We start from the raw sequence: 19,012 nt of genomic DNA on the forward strand, positions 1-19,012 counted from the left end.
CCTTTTAGTTTAGCCAAAGCTACGAAAAAATAGTTAAATAAATAAGGGGGGATTCGCGAGCCTTGCGTCAGGCACGGGCAGAGCTGCTTTGTGGGGTTCAGGCAGCCTGCTGCCAGCTTGCGTTTACACGCGAGAAAGCCATACTCGAGCGGCTTCCTCTCCACCGTGCAGCGCCGGGGCTGTGGTCGCTGACGGGGACAGCGGGAGGAGGAAAGGGAGGCGCGGGCTGCGGGCCCGCCTCCATCTTGCGGCCCGCCTCCATGTTGCCGCCCGCCCGCCCCTCCAGCCGCATGCGCGGGCCGCCGGCCATTACACGCGGAGCTCGCGTGGGGCCGCCGCCATGAAGTTCGCCTACAGGGTGAGTGCCCGCAGCGGCTGCCCTCCCCTCCCTCAGGCTGCTCTGTTCCTCGGCTCTAACCGATCCCCTCTTCGGCTTCTTCCTTCTCCCCTCCTCGCAGTTCTCCGGCCTGCTGGGCACTGTGTACCGCCGCGGCAACCTCAGCTTCACCCGCGATGGCAGCGGCCTCGTCAGCCCCGTCGGGAACAGGATCTCCCTCTTCGACCTGAAGAAGTGAGCCAGCCCCGGCAGCAAGCGGTTTGCCTCCGGTTTAGGAGCTTAGCTTTCCTCGGCCTTGTCCTGTCTCTTACATACAACGCGGCCTAGAATGTCATCTGCCTTTTCCTGTAGGGCAGAGTGGGGTTGGTACTTGTTAAACTGGGATTCTGGTCAGGAGCCTTTCTTGCATCCTTGGTGTCTATCGAGTAATTACAGCAGCTAATTAAAATCTGGAGGGGTTTGCACCAAAGTTGCTTCAGCGGCTCTAATGCAGGCATCAAACCATCTCTCATTGATACCAGTAATGACTGACATTTCCCCATTCTTGCACTCAATTTGCTGTTTTGTCATTTTATTGCAGTAATAAATGTGAAACGCTCCCATTGGCTACACGGCACAACATTGTGTGTGTGGGGCTTTCTCCAGATGGAAGCCTTGCCATACTGGTTGATGAAGGTAATTGCGCAAACAAGTTATTTCTTTCATAAAAGAATGAAGTAAAAATACCCCCTGAAGAGAAAAACATGCATTCGACCTAAAAACAAATTAGAAGTGCTCTGGTTTAAAAATTAAGTTAGAATTTTGGCAGAAGGTAACTTCGTTTACAGAACTTAGCATTTTTAAAATTAACTAGCAATTTTAATTTCATATTTCTTTATACATCATTGTACACGCTGTCTTGAAAAGTTTCTCAAGTACTTTTTTTTAATAGGAAAAAACCCTAAGCTCTCTAGGGTTATGTTTTCTTTGAGGATTGAATAATTTCAATGTTCTTTCTTTTTCTGCCCTCACAGAGGGAGCTGCCTTGCTTGTCAGTTTGGTCGGTAAATCTGTGATACATCACTTCCATTTTCACAAGCCAGTGCACAGTGTCTCCTTTTCTCCTGATGGCAAGTAAGTAAAATGCGTGTACTTAAAACAAAATAGCAGAATTATTCCATAAAGTACTTGTAATTGTTAAAACATTCTGACCAATCAGGAAATGATATTTACTAGTTAACATAGAAGAGATTTTGAGCTGTAGCAGGACCACTTGATCAGTAAAGTTGAGCTGGGAAAAGAAGAGGAAAACCAAAGCTCGGAAAGGTGCCCATCACAGATGTTGTCTATGGTGGAACTTTTAGCAACAGAAAATTCTCTATGAATCTTGCTGTCCTTCCATATTATAGGGAGAGTTAAAGAGCCCACGTGGGAAACAGTCAGTGCTGCAGAGTCACACGAGGGCACTCTTGGTGCAGTTCTGATGCTGACTTGGGTTTGTTGTTTCCTTTGGTAACATAATGCTTTTTTTCATATCTCGTTTTAACTCTATGGTCACCGAGCCAAAGTGTGACATGAATGTGAGAGTCGTCAGAAGGGAGAGAGGAATAAGTACAGGCTTCCCTTCTGGTGCCATTTCTCAGTTTGATTAACTTAACGTGATTGTGAATGAGTTTTTGCTTGGAAGTTGGGGTCACGGTTCTGACTGTTACACTGGCTACAGGGCTACATTAAAGGATATGTATGACAGGGATGCAGATGCATTGTGTTTGTGAAAGTGACCAATGTATGGAGGTGAAGAGAGGTTGAAATAGAATATCTTATTTTGGATGTTTGAACTTTACCTTCCTGTATAAAAACAAATGAATAAAAGTTTCATTATTCAACCTGATTGATTTTTCCAAAGGTTCTCTGTCTCTTTAATACACTTGCTCTTGAAGTTGAGGGATAATAGCTACCTGGAAATAATTTTTTTTGGTTTTGATTCTGATGTACTCTATATTTATCACTTCAGTAACACAGAAACCTTTTAACATTACAGTGTTTTGTTTTATTGCAGTCTGTACTGAAAAATCATTTATTTTAACAGCTTTGTGTGCGATTCTGCTTTTTTTTTTTTCCCCTATATGACAGGAAATTTGTGATTACAAAAGACAATGTTGCTCTTATGTACCATGCTCCTGGGAAGAAACGAGAATTTAATGCATTTGTTCTGGACAAAACGTATTATGGTCCATATGATGAAACAACTTGTATTGACTGGACTGATGATTCCAAGTGAGTTGTTAAACTGAAGCACTGTACGTCTGCTTGCATTGTTAACATTGTATGCATGTTACAGTCTACTTTCTTTGCTCTAAAGTATTTACTGGCTTTAAAAATTTGTTTATACTTTAATTGAATACTATATATATATATAACTATAAACTATATATATATAGTTATATATAGTTATATATAACTATAACTATATATATATATAACTATAAACACTGTAGCTAGGCAGAATAGAAAGTATGAAATAGACATGTATAAGGGAACAGCAATTCATTCTTGTTGAAAATGCCAAGTTATCCATAAAAGAAACAGATCTTGCAAGTATGGCTGACTTTCTGAATATATTTAATCCCATATACCTTTGCTAGAGTTACTAACTTAAGTTAGCTTAACTTAAGTTAGCAACCCTTGTATGTAAAATTGCTGTTTAGGTGGTGACTGTTGTCTTCCCATGCAGAATGTTCCCCACCCAGTGATGAGTCTGACAAACCAGTGTTCTTAACTCAAATTGCCTTTTCTTTTGTAGATGTTTTGCAGTGGGAAGCAAGGACATGTCTACGTGGGTGTTTGGAGCAGAGCGATGGGCAAACCTGATCTATTACTCACTCGGAGGGCATAAGGATGTAATAGTAGCCTGCTTTTTTGAAGAGAACAGTCTAGATGTATGTACATAATGACGCTACATTCTTGAATTTTAATATTAAAAAAGCTGAGGTAAAGTCTTAGCTGTAGATAAGGATGCTGACTTTTTTGATATCAGAATTTTTAAAATATGTGGGTAGCGTTTCAGCTCATCAGCTATGAATTTACAATTCCTTGAATGTTTCAGGAAGTAAATGGTAAAAGGAGAGTAAGTTATTTAAAATTGCTCCTCCCAGAAATTACAATTTTAAATATGAAAAGAATAATCAGCTGTAACTCCAACTGGTAATAAAATTGCCTCTGGTCTTTTCAAAAATATTCTGAAGGCAGTGTAGAGTAAATTGCTACTTTCTCAGGACAACTGAATTTTCCAAACCTAATCATCTGGATTGCTAGAGGGCTAAGTAAAATATAATTCCAGTAATGGAGTGCAGACTCGTTATCCCTTCTGTAGTTCTGTAGTCATTCTAACAGGGCAGCAGATTTAAAAACATCTGTTACATAATAATCATATGTTTCTGTGTTTGTATTCTAGCTGTACACAGTTAGCCAGGATGGAGCTCTCTGTGTGTGGCAGTGTGATACAGAGCTTGATGGTTTGAAGCCCATGCCTCCTAAAGAAGCTAGGAAAAAGAACAAAATAAAAGAAGATGAAGAGTTTCTTGAGGAATCTAAGGGTGAAGAAATTCATGGAAAAGCCCATCCAAATGAACAGGAGATTAGAGAGAAAGTTAAATATTCACGTATTGCAAAGTAAGTGATTTTCAGTTTTCCAAAGACAGAGTTTTTGTGGGCGTCTGCCACGTTGGGCTTTTTCTCCGTTTATTCAAATCCAAGTAATGTAAAACTCTGCTCAGGATTTAGAAATTTACTGTAAATCCCACAATAAATAGTTTCGGTAGAACGTCCATTTGTCTTACCTTGACTGCATGAAAGGCAATACCTTCGGAATAACAGGTCAGTATTATTTTGTTAATGTAAGCAATACTGACTTATGGTGTATGCTTTATTGTTTGAAATGCAGAAAAAAAAAAGGGTAATGAGATCAGTACGGTATCCTCTAGCTAAGTCTAGAGGTGACAGAAATGTTTGGTAAATATAGCTGGTAATGAGAGCTCATCAGCCTTTTTGGTGAACTACCTAGAGATGCCTTTCTGAAGTGTCTCCCTGTCTATCCACATCAATTGAGATGTGTTTTAAAAAGAAAAATTCAGTCTGAAGATAGCTGTAGCATTTAGCTTTGCTGGAAGAACGATTATGTTCATAGGCAATCCCTAGTCAATGACAATGGAGTGAGGGGGAGAGGGGATTCTGGAAAGGGAAATCTGGGTGCACCTGGCATCAGGCTTCTCCTCTCAGTCTCTCTGACTGTAAAGGAAAGTACCCTACCCCACCCTGCGTTGGAATTAGCCTCTGTGAACATCGTTTCCAAGCAGCGAAGGAATTTGGAATATACAACTGTTAAAGTTCAGATGCTCTTTTATTTGACCATTATGTGGTGCTTACCAGTTTAAGTCCAGTAAGAGCTACAGCTACAAAGAAACTTAGAAAACCTTCTTCATTAGGCATACAGCATTTATGACTGTTGCCTCTGTAAGAGGCTCACATATAGAAGGATAGTCACTTACTTCTTGAAAGCTGCATGTGATGTTCAGAAACAAATGCACAGTGCATTTCCTTTGATGTTAATGTTCTCTTTTATTGCATGTGGTATCATTGTGGTGTCACTTCTTACAAGATTACTGTAGCGGTTGTGAACATTCAGAAAAAGGAAAGGAAGAGAATTAGCTTTTTACAAGCTATCTAAAGTACATTTATACGCATATATTTATATACTATTAAAAAATTCCAGAAATAGTCCTTTTGAGTTTTATTGTAGGATATTTTCAAAATACTTGACCTATATTGAAATGCAACTATAACATCATACTTTTATTTTGCGTTCAGTTTGCTTCTCTTATCTCTTTGATGCCCAGGTATTTTTTCAATAAAGAGGGAGATTTTAATAACCTGACATCTGCAGCTTATCACAAGAAAACACACCTCTTGGTCACTGGGTTTGCTTCTGGAGTCTTTCACCTCCACGAGCTTCCAGATTTCAATCTAATCCATTCCTTGAGGTGAGGTGTACGGGGTTGCGGTGGGTGGTTGGTTGACTCGGTTTGGGAATAAGGTCTGTTGTGTTTTGTTTGTTTGTTTGTTTTTGGTTTGGTGTGGTTCTTTGTTTTTTTCTTTGTTTGAGAAAACACTGTCTTTAGTAGTGAAGGAGGAGTATCAGAGCAGAAGGATCTTCATAGCAAATACAGCTGATACCTGGAAAAGAAGAAAGTTCTGCATATTGAAAATTATCTATAAATTGTCTCTAATTTGAAAAATAACAATATTTTTCCATTGCTGTATGATGCTAGCTAAAGAATGCGTTATTTCTGTGTACAAAAAAAAAATTCAAACAAACAAAAAAACAGGTTTACTTTCTTGAATTCAGAGTTTTACTCTGTTACTACCAAGTATGTATTTGTTTGGGATATTGATATTCTGTCTTTATTACAAATAAGGCAATATTGCCCATTTAATGTCATCTAGTATAATGAAAGAGAGAGCTTATATGATACTTTTGATGTTACAGGGATACAGAAAATTCAGTAATCAAAGATCATGCCTGAACAGAAAAAATAAACTATGGTTTCTCAGATTTGAAGTTTTATCACATACGGCTCGAAAATGCAAATAATGGATAATTTTCTTTAGTATTTCAGATCAAAGGATAGCTTCTATTTCTATCAACTGTACTGGTGACTGGATTGCCTTCGGATGTTCAGGTTTGTAAATTTTTTTGGTCTGTGGTCATGGAAAATGAGGAACGTCGTGGGCATACAAGTCCAAAGTCTGCCTGTCCTTGAATCCAAATGTTAAAATTTTGCTAATAATTTATAGTCTCATCTCCATAGTGTCTGGCATGTAAAGCACGTATCCCTAATCAAGTTGTCCTCACAGAGTTCTTATGATTCAGGGATAACTACAGTATCAAAGATGAAAAATGCAAAATGAACAAACGACGTAAACATGAAGACAGAGTTCCATCCTAGCATATTTCAGACTTTTGGCTGTTTATCAGCATGCATCTATCTGTTTATTACCAAAAGCAAGTTAATAGCATTGTGGTTGTAGTACTGAGGATGTTAAGCCAAGTAACCTTGAACTTTTAAAATGAAAATGACTTGTATTAGGACTGATACGTGCATAATGAAACCTGTTTGCATCAACTTTTTTTTTCTTCTTTCTTCAGTTGTTCGATGCAAGTATGTGATTTTTGGCTTGCAATTGCAGGTTCCCATCATTGGATTCATAATTCTGGTTAATTCTTACTTATCTACAGGTTTGGGTCAGCTCCTGGTATGGGAATGGCAAAGTGAGTCCTATGTGCTGAAGCAGCAGGGCCATTTCAACAGCATGGTTTCGTTGGCATATTCTCCAGATGGACAATACATAGTAACTGGAGGGGAGGATGGAAAAGTAAGTCTGACAGTAGTATTGAAATATGATTTTAAGTTTTAAAAAGATAGAATGGAAATTCAAGCTCTTACGATGTGGAAAGCTCTGTTACCATAACTGGTACATATTTTTTTCTTAAAAAAAAAAAAAAGGCAAGGAGAAAAAAATACAACCTTATTTTATGTTTTGATTTTCCTCTGCACAGCATATATATTTTGATGTGTTATTATTGGTATCCTCTGCAGATTGCATCACTTATGCATTTTAGCAGCTCTTTTTTAATACAGTTGCAGTAAGAGAAAAAGATCAAATTAATCAAATGTTAATTTACATCCGTTTGTGGTAGTTCCGTGATACATGGAGATGAATGAATTTTCAGTCACCCAAATTCATGCCCTTTTATTAATTGATTTTAATGGGAAATTTACTTCAACTTACTTACAAAAGTGCAATTTCTGAACAGCTTCTTCTGCAATGCCCAGTTGGAGAAGCTTGCTATTTAAAAGAAAAATGACCTCATAGTATTGAAATGGAAGGCTAGGTGTACAAGATACAAGTACTTTTTTTGAAGGACATTTTGTAGATTAAGCCCAAAATTACATGGGATTTTGAAGATTAATCCCAAAAACATAAATGTGACAAAGATAGTATCTTGTCACAATCAGGAGCTTTGACAGGAAAAAAGAGACCTGCCACTTGCTAGTTTTCATTTAAAATTAACTTTGTTTCAAAAATGTTTTCACTGTCTCCACTTAGATTTCCTTGTTGTATATTTGCCTTTAAGGGTCTAATGATAAGCTGTGGTGCTGTTTGCCTCACTTGCATAGAATTCCTACCAACTGGATTGAAAGTCGCTTATGCTACTGCAGAGTTGTAGGGCTAACTTTTCTTTACTCTTCTACTGTCTAATCCTTTCTTACTGAACCAAGGATAGAGATTTTAGGAAGGCTTCTCTCATCTCTCTTGCAGGTGAAAGTGTGGAACACTTCAAGCAGCTTTTGTTTCGTCACTTTTACAGACCATACCAGCGGCGTAACTGCTGTAACTTTTACTTCCAGTGGCTATGTCATTTTGAGCGCTTCCCTGGATGGAACAGTGCGGGCCTTTGATCTGCACAGGTAACTTATCATAAAGCTTTTGTTTATCATTTAGTCTTCATCCCTCACATCCCAAAATGCAGGAAACTACCGATTGCTGGTTTCAAGATCAGGTTGCACAAATGTGAATGTTGCTGTATTGATTCTTGGTTCAGCCTTTGATTCAGACTCGGATAGTAACTAGGAATCCTGCCATTCCATCCAGTTCTTATGAACAGAATTCTGGAAGAACTTTACTCAGAGAAGCTGGAAATCCAGTAAGATCATTCTTTGCCTTTACTGTTCAAACAGGAGGAAGGCACCTGTCTAACAATGTTTGCCATAGTTACAGTGGTTGAGCCGTTAGAATACAACTGTGTGCATGACTGGATGTGTAAACAAGCCTGTGTTATCTGAATAGACATACCCTGTGTAAAAGAAGACAGCTCTTCTGTTTTGAGTATTTTGGGCTGTTATTTCTGCAGAATTAGTAGTAGTTTTTTGAGTCTTGGAAGCATGCTGTGGTGTCGCATGTCATTTTATATAATTTTTTTAATGTAGATTGCTTAAAAGACTTAAAAAGAATTTCATTTTACGTGTTAAAAAATAGGAATGTATAAAATGTGTGTTTAAATCTACCTGAAATGTTTTTTTTGCAATTTATTTTCATTTTTACAACAGATACCGTAATTTCCGTACCTTTACTTCTCCACGACCAAGTCAGTTCTCTTGTTTAGCCGTGGACTCCAGTGGTGAGATTGTGTCAGCTGGTTCCCAGGATTCCTTTGAAATATACATCTGGTCCATGCAGAGTGGGAGGTTGTTAGATGTAAGGACTCACAATGTTGGAGTACTTGAAGTTAACACAGATAAGATACATCGTGGTGATACTAAGTAACTTTGCGATTAGTTGGAGGGCTTTAATACACTTTAATGAAGAGTTTTGTGTTTGTATTTAAGAAATGGAGCAAAGGAACGCTGTTTTACAGAAACTTTTGATTTATTTCATTGAACTTATCCTGTATTTCTGTGGGAAATAGTTTTCCAAAGTTTTGAGTCATGAGCTCTTTCTAGGTGCTGAAGTAACACAAGTATTGCTGAGGTATTGCTGCAGTGCTATGACACGGTAACAGTGTCTCATTACTCTACTAGTTGTTTAGAGATGTTCTTTTCTACATGTTTTGTAGAAATGAAGAAATTGTAGGTGCTATCCTAAGATCAGTGCAGATTCCACAGACAGTTTCCCTGGTGCAGAGTAGAGACATGATTTTTTGTATAGGTATTTAATGTGGAGGTTGAGAAAACTTATCAATTTAAATCTCTGTTGTTTTGCTGATAGTTTTAAATATATTCTCTGCAGAGTACAATTAAATTATTAAATAATAGAGAGGGACACTGTCATTTGCTGTTTTCAGTTCTTAAGCATTAAGGTATGTCTGATGGCCAAGTAGATGAACTCAGCAATTTTTACGTTAATTTGGTGCAGGTGGTGAATACAGAGCATTGATGCTATCTCTGCATATACTTGAGTGGATTTTCAGAGTTTTGGGTTTAGTTCCTTTGCATGATTTGTGCTGAGACGAGTAGGAGCTTCATGCTTGAAAAAATTGTATTACTCTTATTCACAGCTTTTGTTAGTGTGTTTTCTTAAACGTTTTCAGTTGAAGGACATCTTGAATTCTCAGTTCAATGACTTGTTTTTTCACAGTTGCTCTCCTTCTGATAAGAAAGGGAAAAAAAAAAAGCTCCCTATGTCTCCTATGTCTTAGTCTCTCTACAGACAATGTGTGTAATAAGAGTGGTTATAGATGCCTATGCAGTGGTAGCACTGCAGTGAATTCAGTTTTTTAACTTCTGAAAATAAAAAGTTGAGAATGTAATGTATCATTCCACACAATCTGTAATGTATCATTCCACATGTCCAAAATTTACTGCGAGTATGCGTGGACAACTTAGGCATAGTTTAATTGCTACATTTAGAGTTTGTTGATTACAAACTATATGAACTTCGGTTTCTCTTACCTAATTCTATGTTATCTTTTCTTTTATTAGGTTTTAGCAGGTCATGAGGGCCCCATCAGCAGTTTGTCCTTTAACCCGGTGAAGTGTGTTCTAGCGAGCGCCTCTTGGGATAAAACAGTCAAGTTATGGGATATGTTGGACAGCTGGAGAACTAAGGAGACACTAATGTTGAACTCAGACGGTAATTTTTATTTCGTCTTATATCAAATATAAAATATTATCAGAAATGATACAACGACTGAATGAAAAACAGAAAGTGTCAAATACAGACAGATGTTTTTCTTACTAATGAAAACAAAAAGTTTAGATAGTTCTCTATAGCACTGTTAACAGTGCAAGGAATCTGTCTTATATATAACCAGCTCTAGCTTTATAATTAGCTAAACATTTGTATTTTGTTCAGAGAAGAAGTGCTGTCACACTTGTTAATCTTTATCTTTTTCTGGTAGCTGATGAAACACTAGAAAAATATAGGGTGTTTTTTTTTTTTTTCTCCAGGAAAAACATAGTCTTTTTCTCTAGAAAAAGTATCCAACTGTACTTTTAACCATTAATTAAATTTTTTGCAGTTCTTGTTGTTGCCTTCCGTCCTGATGGCAAGGAGCTTGCAGTTGCTTCTCTGAATGGACAGATAACATTTTGGGATCACGAAAATGCAGTGCAAGTTGGCTCGATTGAGGGAAGACATGATCTCCAGATGGGAAGGAAGGAGCTTGATAAAATAACTGCCAAACAATCAGCCAAGGGGAAGTAAGTAATTGAGACAGCAGTTGAAAAGAGGGTGTCACACTGGCTTTTGCTTTTGGGCTATTTTCTTCCAGTTGTTTTTTACATGAAGATTTCAGATTGCATCTGCCATTCAAATATTTTGATTCTGACATTGGGATTTAAAAGACTATGTGTGTTGACATCTGGGCGGACCCTTTTTATCTTTTGTCATGTCAACCTACTGATAACACTATCATTCTGATCATCTGTTCTTTTTCATCAGTTACAAGCTTGCATTGCTTGCATAGTATTAAGATTCTCATGACAGTTACTCATTTGACAAATGTGATAGGTCATTTTAAGTGGATATCTCAATTTGTAAATATTAGTATGTAACTATCAGTGTGTAGAAACTGATACTTTTTAAAAAATAAATGTAAATAAGCTGTGGGTATATTACAGGTTACTAAGTACATAAAGTAATTTTTAAAGGCAAGTTGAATTTAGATGCTGTCAGAAAGTCTAACGTAGAAGTCTGGTATTTCATTCTTCTCTTTTTCCCCTGGTGCCCACCTACACAAAACAACATATTTTTTGGTGATGAGCACAACCACCTTCTCTTTAAAACATGCCATGACATTTTTTCCCCTCTCTTACACCATCCTTAGTGTTACACAAGGTCCAACTAAGTGCTCATTTGTTGATTTGCAACTGTGCATAAAAAGTTATGGAAGTATTTCAAAAAGTCGTTGGAGTTTTAAATTGGTTTTTGTTCATATATTGTAAAGTACCAAAAGTAGTTGGTTGTAGTAAAATGGTTTTATATGTTAATGATATGTGAATGAAGATTCCACTTTTTCAATGAAATTATTTCTTTTCTGTCTTGACACTGTACTCGTCTTTTGGCTCAGATGTGGCAATAAAATTAACTACTTTCTCTTTTTCTTTACCAGATCTTTTACTACTCTGTGTTACTCAGCAGATGGTCAGTCTATTCTGGCAGGTGGATTATCAAAATTTGTCTGCATATATAACGTGAAAGAACAGATTCTTATGAAAAAATTTGAGATCTCATGCAACTTATCTTTAGATGCAATGGAGGTATGTGATTATAGGAGCCAGTCTCCCCCCGTCCCTCCCCCCAAAAACTTGGATTTTTGGTGTGACACCTAATTTAAATGCTATTCATGAATATTTTGTTAATTATGGGTTCATTTTCTTTGTTTTGTGCAGAGGTCTGTAAGAAGTTATTTCTTAGAAAACAAAAATAATTCCTTAATTTTAACTAAAACCTTGCCAGACTGCAGTGTGTCTGTATTAAATGTGCAGAATTTTTAAGCATAATTAAGTCAACTGGCAGTTACCTTAAAATTAATGAGATAATACGAAAATTAAAGTGACTGATATTTTGTGCTAAGCTCACTTTCCCCATGGGTCAGTTGCTTGTGTTGGCAAAGAAATGAAGGAGTTGACAGCAGACGCAGGGAGATATCACTGCATTTTACAGATGCTGTTTCCGAACAGTGCCAAACTCAAAAATAAGTTCCTTTAAAATGAATAATGAAAAACATTGGAAGAAAAAAAATTCCAGTAAGACTTGCTAACATCTCCTTACCTGGAAGAATGATGAATGCTCTGGTGTTCGTGTCAGGTTATATTTGACTGTGGTACAAACATGTTTTTTGACAACAATGGTTTGTGAAACAGCCTACATTTCTCTGCTGACCTTTATTGTGCCAGCATAGTTTAAAAGGGTACCAGGAGTGAAACAGCTGGAAAAGAATCTTGGAGGGGAAGGTGTTTAAAAATTGGGGGTGGGAGGCATTCAAAAGCATAATTTTTATAGCTGGCTGACTACGTGGCCATTAATATTAGCACAATAAGATTATGGAAGCTGAAGGGGAGGAAAAGCAGGACTGCATTCGAGGAAGTGGTGCCCCTCTTACGTAGAACAGTATTTAGTAACGTCAAGCCACATTCTGAACCGAGTTTTGTTATTGTGAGGCCATAAGAATGAAGCAGCCTGATTCTTATCTGTGGTTGGCCTGCTATTGTGAAATGATCACTTTTCTCCATGACTTTGGAAGAAATTACAAAGAAATTTTGGAATAAATTGCAAAGAAATAATCACTAAATGATTCCTGAATATTATGGAGCATTGTTAGTGTTGACAGGTGTTTGAGAGGAGATCGAGTGCAGTGAATGGAACTTCTGTGTTTTTCCAGGAATACTTGGATCGGAGAAAAATGACTGAATTTGGCAGCATGGCTCTGATTGATGAAGGGGCTGGAGACGAAGATGGTGTTGCTATTCCTCTTCCTGGAGTAAAAAGAGGTATGGCTTTTGGCCTTGCTGTCTTGTTACTGGTCTCGTGTGGATCAAAGCGTTTGACCAGCGTAGATACCAGCTGTGAAGGCTTTGAATTGTCCAGCTCACTTTTTTGGTTTATTTGAATGGTCTGTGGCTACAGAGACCTGTTACACAAGAATTCCAGATTCTGCTGAATGTGGAACCCATGAGGACCACTTTTATTTTCCAGTTGCTTGATTTTCCTCTGATCTCTAATCACAGCAAAATTCAGTCCCACTACTTCATTTAGCTTATTTTGGCCCTAAGATCTCCTGGACAAGTACTGTCTGTTACTTTCCATGTCTTTTAACGATGCCAAGTTTTGACATGTTTCAGATTTTTTGGCGTAGTGATAACAGCACAGTTAGAGTGAATAGGTAGACCATGAACATTTGGTGGATGTATTAAACCACTTTTCAACTTTTCTTGTAGGTGACATGAGTTATCGACGCTTTAAACCAGAAATAAGAGTGACTTGCCTGCGATTCTCTCCTACAGGTGAGTATTGATGATGAATTTTTTCTTCCATATAAAACAAGCAAAATAGTAGAACAACGGAGGAGTAATAATGAAGTGCAAATGCCTTTGGAGATGGTCTCTCCAGATACTACGCGGTGTTGATGGGTTGGTAGTCCAGTCTCTTGTGCAGTGGGTAATTGGCAAACTTAAGCACATACTGCTTTCAGCTGGTATTTTTCACAAGCATTGTCATTGCTGATGAGTTCATTGCACTATTTTCTGTCTTACATCTTGTAAGCAGTGAAGAGTCATTTCTTTGTCATTACTCTTGTGCTTCCATCCTAGAAGACTCAGCTTTGTTCTTAAAAACTGTTTCTTCTTTTCTAGGGCGAAGCTGGGCAGCCACCACCACAGAGGGTCTTCTTATCTATTCACTGGACTCTGGGCTGATTTTTGATCCTTTTGAGCTAGATATTGATGTCACACCCAGCAATATACGCAAAACACTGCATCAGAAGGAATACGCTATGGCTATCATCATGGCCCTCAAGCTGAATGAAAAGAAGTTAATTCAAGAGGTTATAGAGGCTGTACCTAGTGATGAAGGTAAGTGGGTCTTCCATGAAATTTGACTGAGCTAATTGTTAGCAGAGATGTGTAAGCCAAATAAGGTGAAGTGTAAAAGGCAAAGTTCAGCTCTGAGGAGGAAATAAAAAAGTTAAAATATTCAAGGACTTGAGTCTTTTTACTGTAGCTGAAGACAGTGAGAGAGGAAAGGATGATCTTTTGTAAAAAAAAAAAAAAAAAAAAAAACTTTTGGTGTTAACTGATGTTACAGTTTTACCAATCTACTGCATGGTCACCTAGTGAATTTTGAACATGGAATGTGATCAGGTCCAAATTCACGTAACATTTTTGGATGACACTTCTCAGAATGTGCTTGATGTTAGAGGGGCTTAGCAAGTATGCCTCTGTGATGAAGATGGTCAGCGGGATACTGGACTATAAAGTAGTCAGCATCTTGAGGGAAGTGATTGGTCTCTTCTGTGAGACCATTACGGTGTCCAGTTCTGAGCATTCTGGTACAAGACTGATATTGATGTTCTGGAGCATCGAGTGGAGGGCTTGGAAAGTTACTAGAGGGTCGGAGTACATGACAGCTGAGGGGAAGCTGGGAGAGCTGAGGGAGGATATTTTTACTGTCTTAAAGTGCCTAACAGGGTGTTAGAAGACAGAGCCAGATGTAGAGGTGCACAATGATACAAGAAAAGCATAAACTAATGTAAATATGCACATAATCGAGGATTGTGTTCATGCAAACCAAACAGATTTTAAGTTAATTGATTTCTTTCTTTTAAATACAATAACGGTTGGAAGGCCAAAAGAGGAGAAACGTGCTTCCTGAGAGGCTGTGTCCTGAAATACAATATTAAATATCAAATAGTTGCCCAGACATTGCTCTCTTCTCCTTATTCTTTCTTCTAGTCTCTTTCATGTTATTCTGAATAGTAATTCAACACTAATGTGCATATATATTTTGTTTTGTTTGCTTTTTGTTTTCCTATTTGCACAGTTGAGGTTGTCTGCTCATCACTCCCAGATCTGTACGTGGAGAAGGTGTTGGAGTTCCTGGCCTCTGCCTTTGAGATATCTTGTCACTTAGAATTCTATCTTATTTGGGCTCATAAGTTGCTCATGCTGCATGGACAGAAATTAAAAACAAGGTGAGCTCTTGTGAAAGTCAAAAAGCTGACAAGCATTTTAAAATACCTGTCAGTTTAGGACTTTCCATTGACAATTACTAGCATTCTGGACAGATGCATACACGATATTTGAAACTACTTTACCACCCAGCGTATGTGAGATTTGGAATGCGTGATAGGGTTTGTAAGGGTAAATTACGTTTTTCAAACATTGAAGGTAAAACTTCCCATAGCTTTCTTAGCCTGTACATGCATAAAGATTTGAAGAGTGTTAGTACGAACTTGTGAACTGTGTTTTTAAACTATTATATATGTTAAATATAACTGAAAGATAATGAGCAGGTACTGACTGCATTTTGTAGACTTAGCTTGTGATTATAGCATGCACTGTGGCTTGTTTATGCTTTGCCTTCCTACATAATTCTTCACAACCGTGTGGGCCCGTCCTGTGAATTACGTTCAGCCTACCTTTACTACAGAGTTTATGGACATCTTGAAACAAAATTAGGCAAATGAGGGGTTTGATAGCAAGAGAGAGGTAGGGAGTCATCTGAGACAGAGTCCTGCAGGTTAAAATAACGGTGCACTGTGTAACTCTGTCTTTGCCTCAGCATCGGTACTGGTTGAGTGATTGAAATGATGAGAACAAACTTTATGCTTTTGTGTCTGTAGAAGCAGAGCGTTTAAAACAAACTCTTAGTTGTTTGGAAAGTAATGTAGTACTTGGAAGAAACTGTGGTCATTACAGGAAGCACAACTAGTTCTTCATGTTGCAGCTGGACATTAGAAAAAAAATCGGCAATAAATTTTATTGAGTATAATCATCGGCACAATCAAAAGCAAAAAGCTTTTGTTTGTTTCATGTTGACTTTTAAATACAAACATTTTAGGGTAACATGCATGCTTGTTAAAATTTTGAGAATATACAACAGTTACAGATTGCCCCATGGAAATATAGATCGCACTGCAAGTTGTGTATTTTCTCCCTTTAAGGTCACAGAAGCTGCTACCTGTGATACAGTTCCTTCAGAAAAGTATCCAGCGACATTTTGAAGATGTTTCCAAGCTGTACGTATTGTTATATTTAACAGCTTAAACCAAATCCTGTAGTGTGGAGTAATCTGCAGGATGATAGTTCAGTATTAGAAGTTTCAAGACTGTCTTCTTTCAAACATGTCTTCTTTAGAGGTATACTTTAGGAGAAAAATGGAATCTTGTTTCTAACATGTTCCTGTTTATTTTTACAGCTGTGAATGGAATATCTACAATATTAAATATGCACTGGCCATTTCACAACAGCGAGGCATGAAACGTCTGGCAGAAACATCAGTAGATGAAGAAGAGTCGGAGTCTGACAGTGATTATCTTATGCAAGAAGTTCATAAAGACAGTTTGAGTTCCTAGTGACTCTTCATGGGAGGGAGAAAACCTAAGACAAAGTGGATTTATGCAGTGGTATTCACTGAGACTGAGTGGCCCTCATAGTGGCATAATTTAACTCTTTTTAAACAGTGTGAATGGAGTTATGTGTGAGTTACAGTAATGGGGAAAATTTGGGATAAAATGCCATCCATGGTATACTTTGTGTAGCCTTTGGCCATAACACCAATGATTTGCTTGACAGCATCGATTCAGTTTTTTATTGTTCCTGGTTTCAGGTAACAAGAAATGCTTTCTTTATTTAAAAACACATTGTATATAGATCAAAGATCATGCATTATTTGTAATAAAGTCTTGTCATACTTTGAGGTGGACTTTCTTAACCATGTTTTTATATCATTTTTAACTGGAAGGCTACATATTGCTCGCAACTTGTTAGATTTTTTTTTTCAAATTGGTTTTAATACATGCATGTCATGTTGTTGGACCACTGTGTTAGGAGTAAGCGTACCCATTTTTCTTGTTTCTGTAACTTCCAAAAATGATGCAGTTCCAAGAATAAGGATAAGTGGTATATCCCTAACAATGATTATGGGAACAAAGTTACTGTGCTGCACAACTTCTGCAGGGGTTTAATTAATAATCTGTTATACTGTAGTAAAAATTTGGTTGGAAATTGCCAACTCAGTGTAACTTAAACTATAAGAGAATGTTACAAATGTTTCTTATAAAAGCCCTTTCTTGTTTTTTTTTTTTTATAATATATAAAAGTTTATTAACGTAATCTGGAACTTCAGTTTTCTTTGTCTTTGTGAATTGGCACAGGAATAATGACGTTGAGGTTCTGAAGGCAAAGAACCATATCCATGTTTGTGTTGCTTTCAAGCCATATGCTGACAGGACTTTGTTAGTGAACACACTGCACGAGGAAGATGTGGACCTGTTAGAGCAAGTCCAGAGGTGGGCTACAAAGATGATCAGAGGCCTGGAGCACCTCTCCTGTGAAGAAAGGCTGAAAGCTGGGGCTGTTTAGCCCGGAGCAGAGAAGGCTTCAGGGAGACCTGATTGTGACCTTTCAGTACCTAAAGGGGTCTTACGAAAAAGGTGGAGAAGGCCTCTTTAGTGGGATAGATAATAATAGGACAAAGGGGAATGACCTTAAACTAAAAGAGGATAGATGTAAACTAGATGTTAGGTGGAAAGTCTTCATTATAAGGGTAGTGAGGCACTGAAACACGTTGCCAAGAGAAGTGAATGCCCCATCCCTGGAAGTGTTCAAGGTCGGGCTGGATGGGGCCTTGGTCAGCCTGATCTGGTGGGCGGCATCCCTGCCTATGGCAGGGGGGTTGGAATTAGATGGTCTTTAAAGTCCCTTCCAGACCAAGCTGTTCTATGATACTGCAAATAATGAGACAGAATTGTTTTACTTTCTTCGGTGTATTCTGTTCTGGATTTGTTATTTTCATGATCATTGCAATATTTTGGTGTTTCGGCATTGTGAAGGAGTTGCTGGGCTGGAGAGATGCTTGTGGAACATTATCTGTGGAACTGAGGTTTTCCACCTCGCCGCCTCCTTTCCTCCACCATAATAGATAGTAAGCTTTATGGAAGGGAGGCATAGGTGGGTTGGGAAGAAGCCACACAGGAAGAAGACAAAAATTTGTCTTTGCATCCTTGTAAATCTCTGAAGTGCTTAAGCTAACATAGAGAACACGATCATGTTACCTGACACGTAACAGTTCTTACTCTGTATTACAAAACACAGACTTTGTCTCCAGGCAAATTCTATTACGCACATGACAGAATAAAATTTTCCAGTGTGTCCTTCCCTATCAATAAGGAGAATAATGGGAGCTGAGTGTTGGTGTCTGGTAGGTCCAAAGTTTGGCAGGCCCTAGTGCCTGTCAGCACAATTTGCAAATATCTCAGATTTGTCAGATTTGCCCCTGTGGAGTGGGGCTGGGCGTTGGAGAAGTGCCCTTTTCTGTTGCCGGTTGTGACCACACTTGCATCTTGATTTAATTACATCTGATTGTATGTAGATGTGTATTTCAACAGGAATGTTGTTCTTATGGGCAGTTTGGTTTCCTTAATAAAAGAGAAAACCAACCGACCATCACCCACAAAAATAAATAAATAAAAGCCTTATAAAAACTGATCGTAGTTCACCAGGAAAACAAACTGGGGAAAAGTGGAGAGTAAAGGTGAAACTTTCCATGTTAGGTGTTTCTTTTAACGTTCCAAGAATACTGAAGAGCTGGTGATGCAACTTTTCTTCTCAGACGAAATAGTGTATAGCTTTTAGAAGATTCTAGAAAGAAATTAGGCTGGCTCTATACGTTAGTTAATGATATTTTTAATAAGGTTTGCAGTCTCCATAGCATGTTACTGCCTTTGTACTGGCGTGCTTGGGCTGCATGCACCTTGCGGCCACTTTAACCCGCGGGATGAATGTGCCGCTAGGCTTGCGTTCAGAACAAGCCCCGAGCTTTTAATTCGGTGTCCGTTTTACTTTCAGTCTGGTGAGGTGATTGTGCTTTAGCTTTCACCCCTTTTTATTCTAGCGGCTCCCGAGGGCGCAACCACCA

General features: G+C 38.2%; 1 protein-coding gene across 1 annotated transcript; it reads left to right on the forward strand.

Annotated features, from left to right (window-relative positions):
* The first annotated feature begins 216 nt into the window (after window positions 1-216).
* On the forward strand, window positions 217-16,792 carry PWP2 (PWP2 small subunit processome component). Its single transcript, XM_013181388.3, has 21 exons — window positions 217-358; window positions 459-571; window positions 918-1,012; window positions 1,351-1,450; window positions 2,450-2,593; window positions 3,120-3,255; window positions 3,771-3,988; window positions 5,212-5,355; window positions 5,984-6,054; window positions 6,612-6,748; window positions 7,697-7,845; window positions 8,485-8,632; window positions 9,856-10,006; window positions 10,395-10,575; window positions 11,487-11,634; window positions 12,759-12,867; window positions 13,315-13,380; window positions 13,729-13,947; window positions 14,915-15,065; window positions 16,038-16,112; window positions 16,292-16,792. Exons 1-21 carry the CDS (start codon window positions 341-343, stop codon window positions 16,446-16,448), a joined length of 2,730 nt encoding a protein of 909 aa, XP_013036842.2. The 5' UTR covers window positions 217-340; the 3' UTR covers window positions 16,449-16,792.
* Window positions 16,793-19,012: the final 2,220 nt, after the last annotated feature.

This window comes from Anser cygnoides, chromosome 1, assembly GCF_040182565.1.
Source record: "Anser cygnoides isolate HZ-2024a breed goose chromosome 1, Taihu_goose_T2T_genome, whole genome shotgun sequence".
Classification (NCBI taxonomy): domain Eukaryota; kingdom Metazoa; phylum Chordata; class Aves; order Anseriformes; family Anatidae; genus Anser; species Anser cygnoides.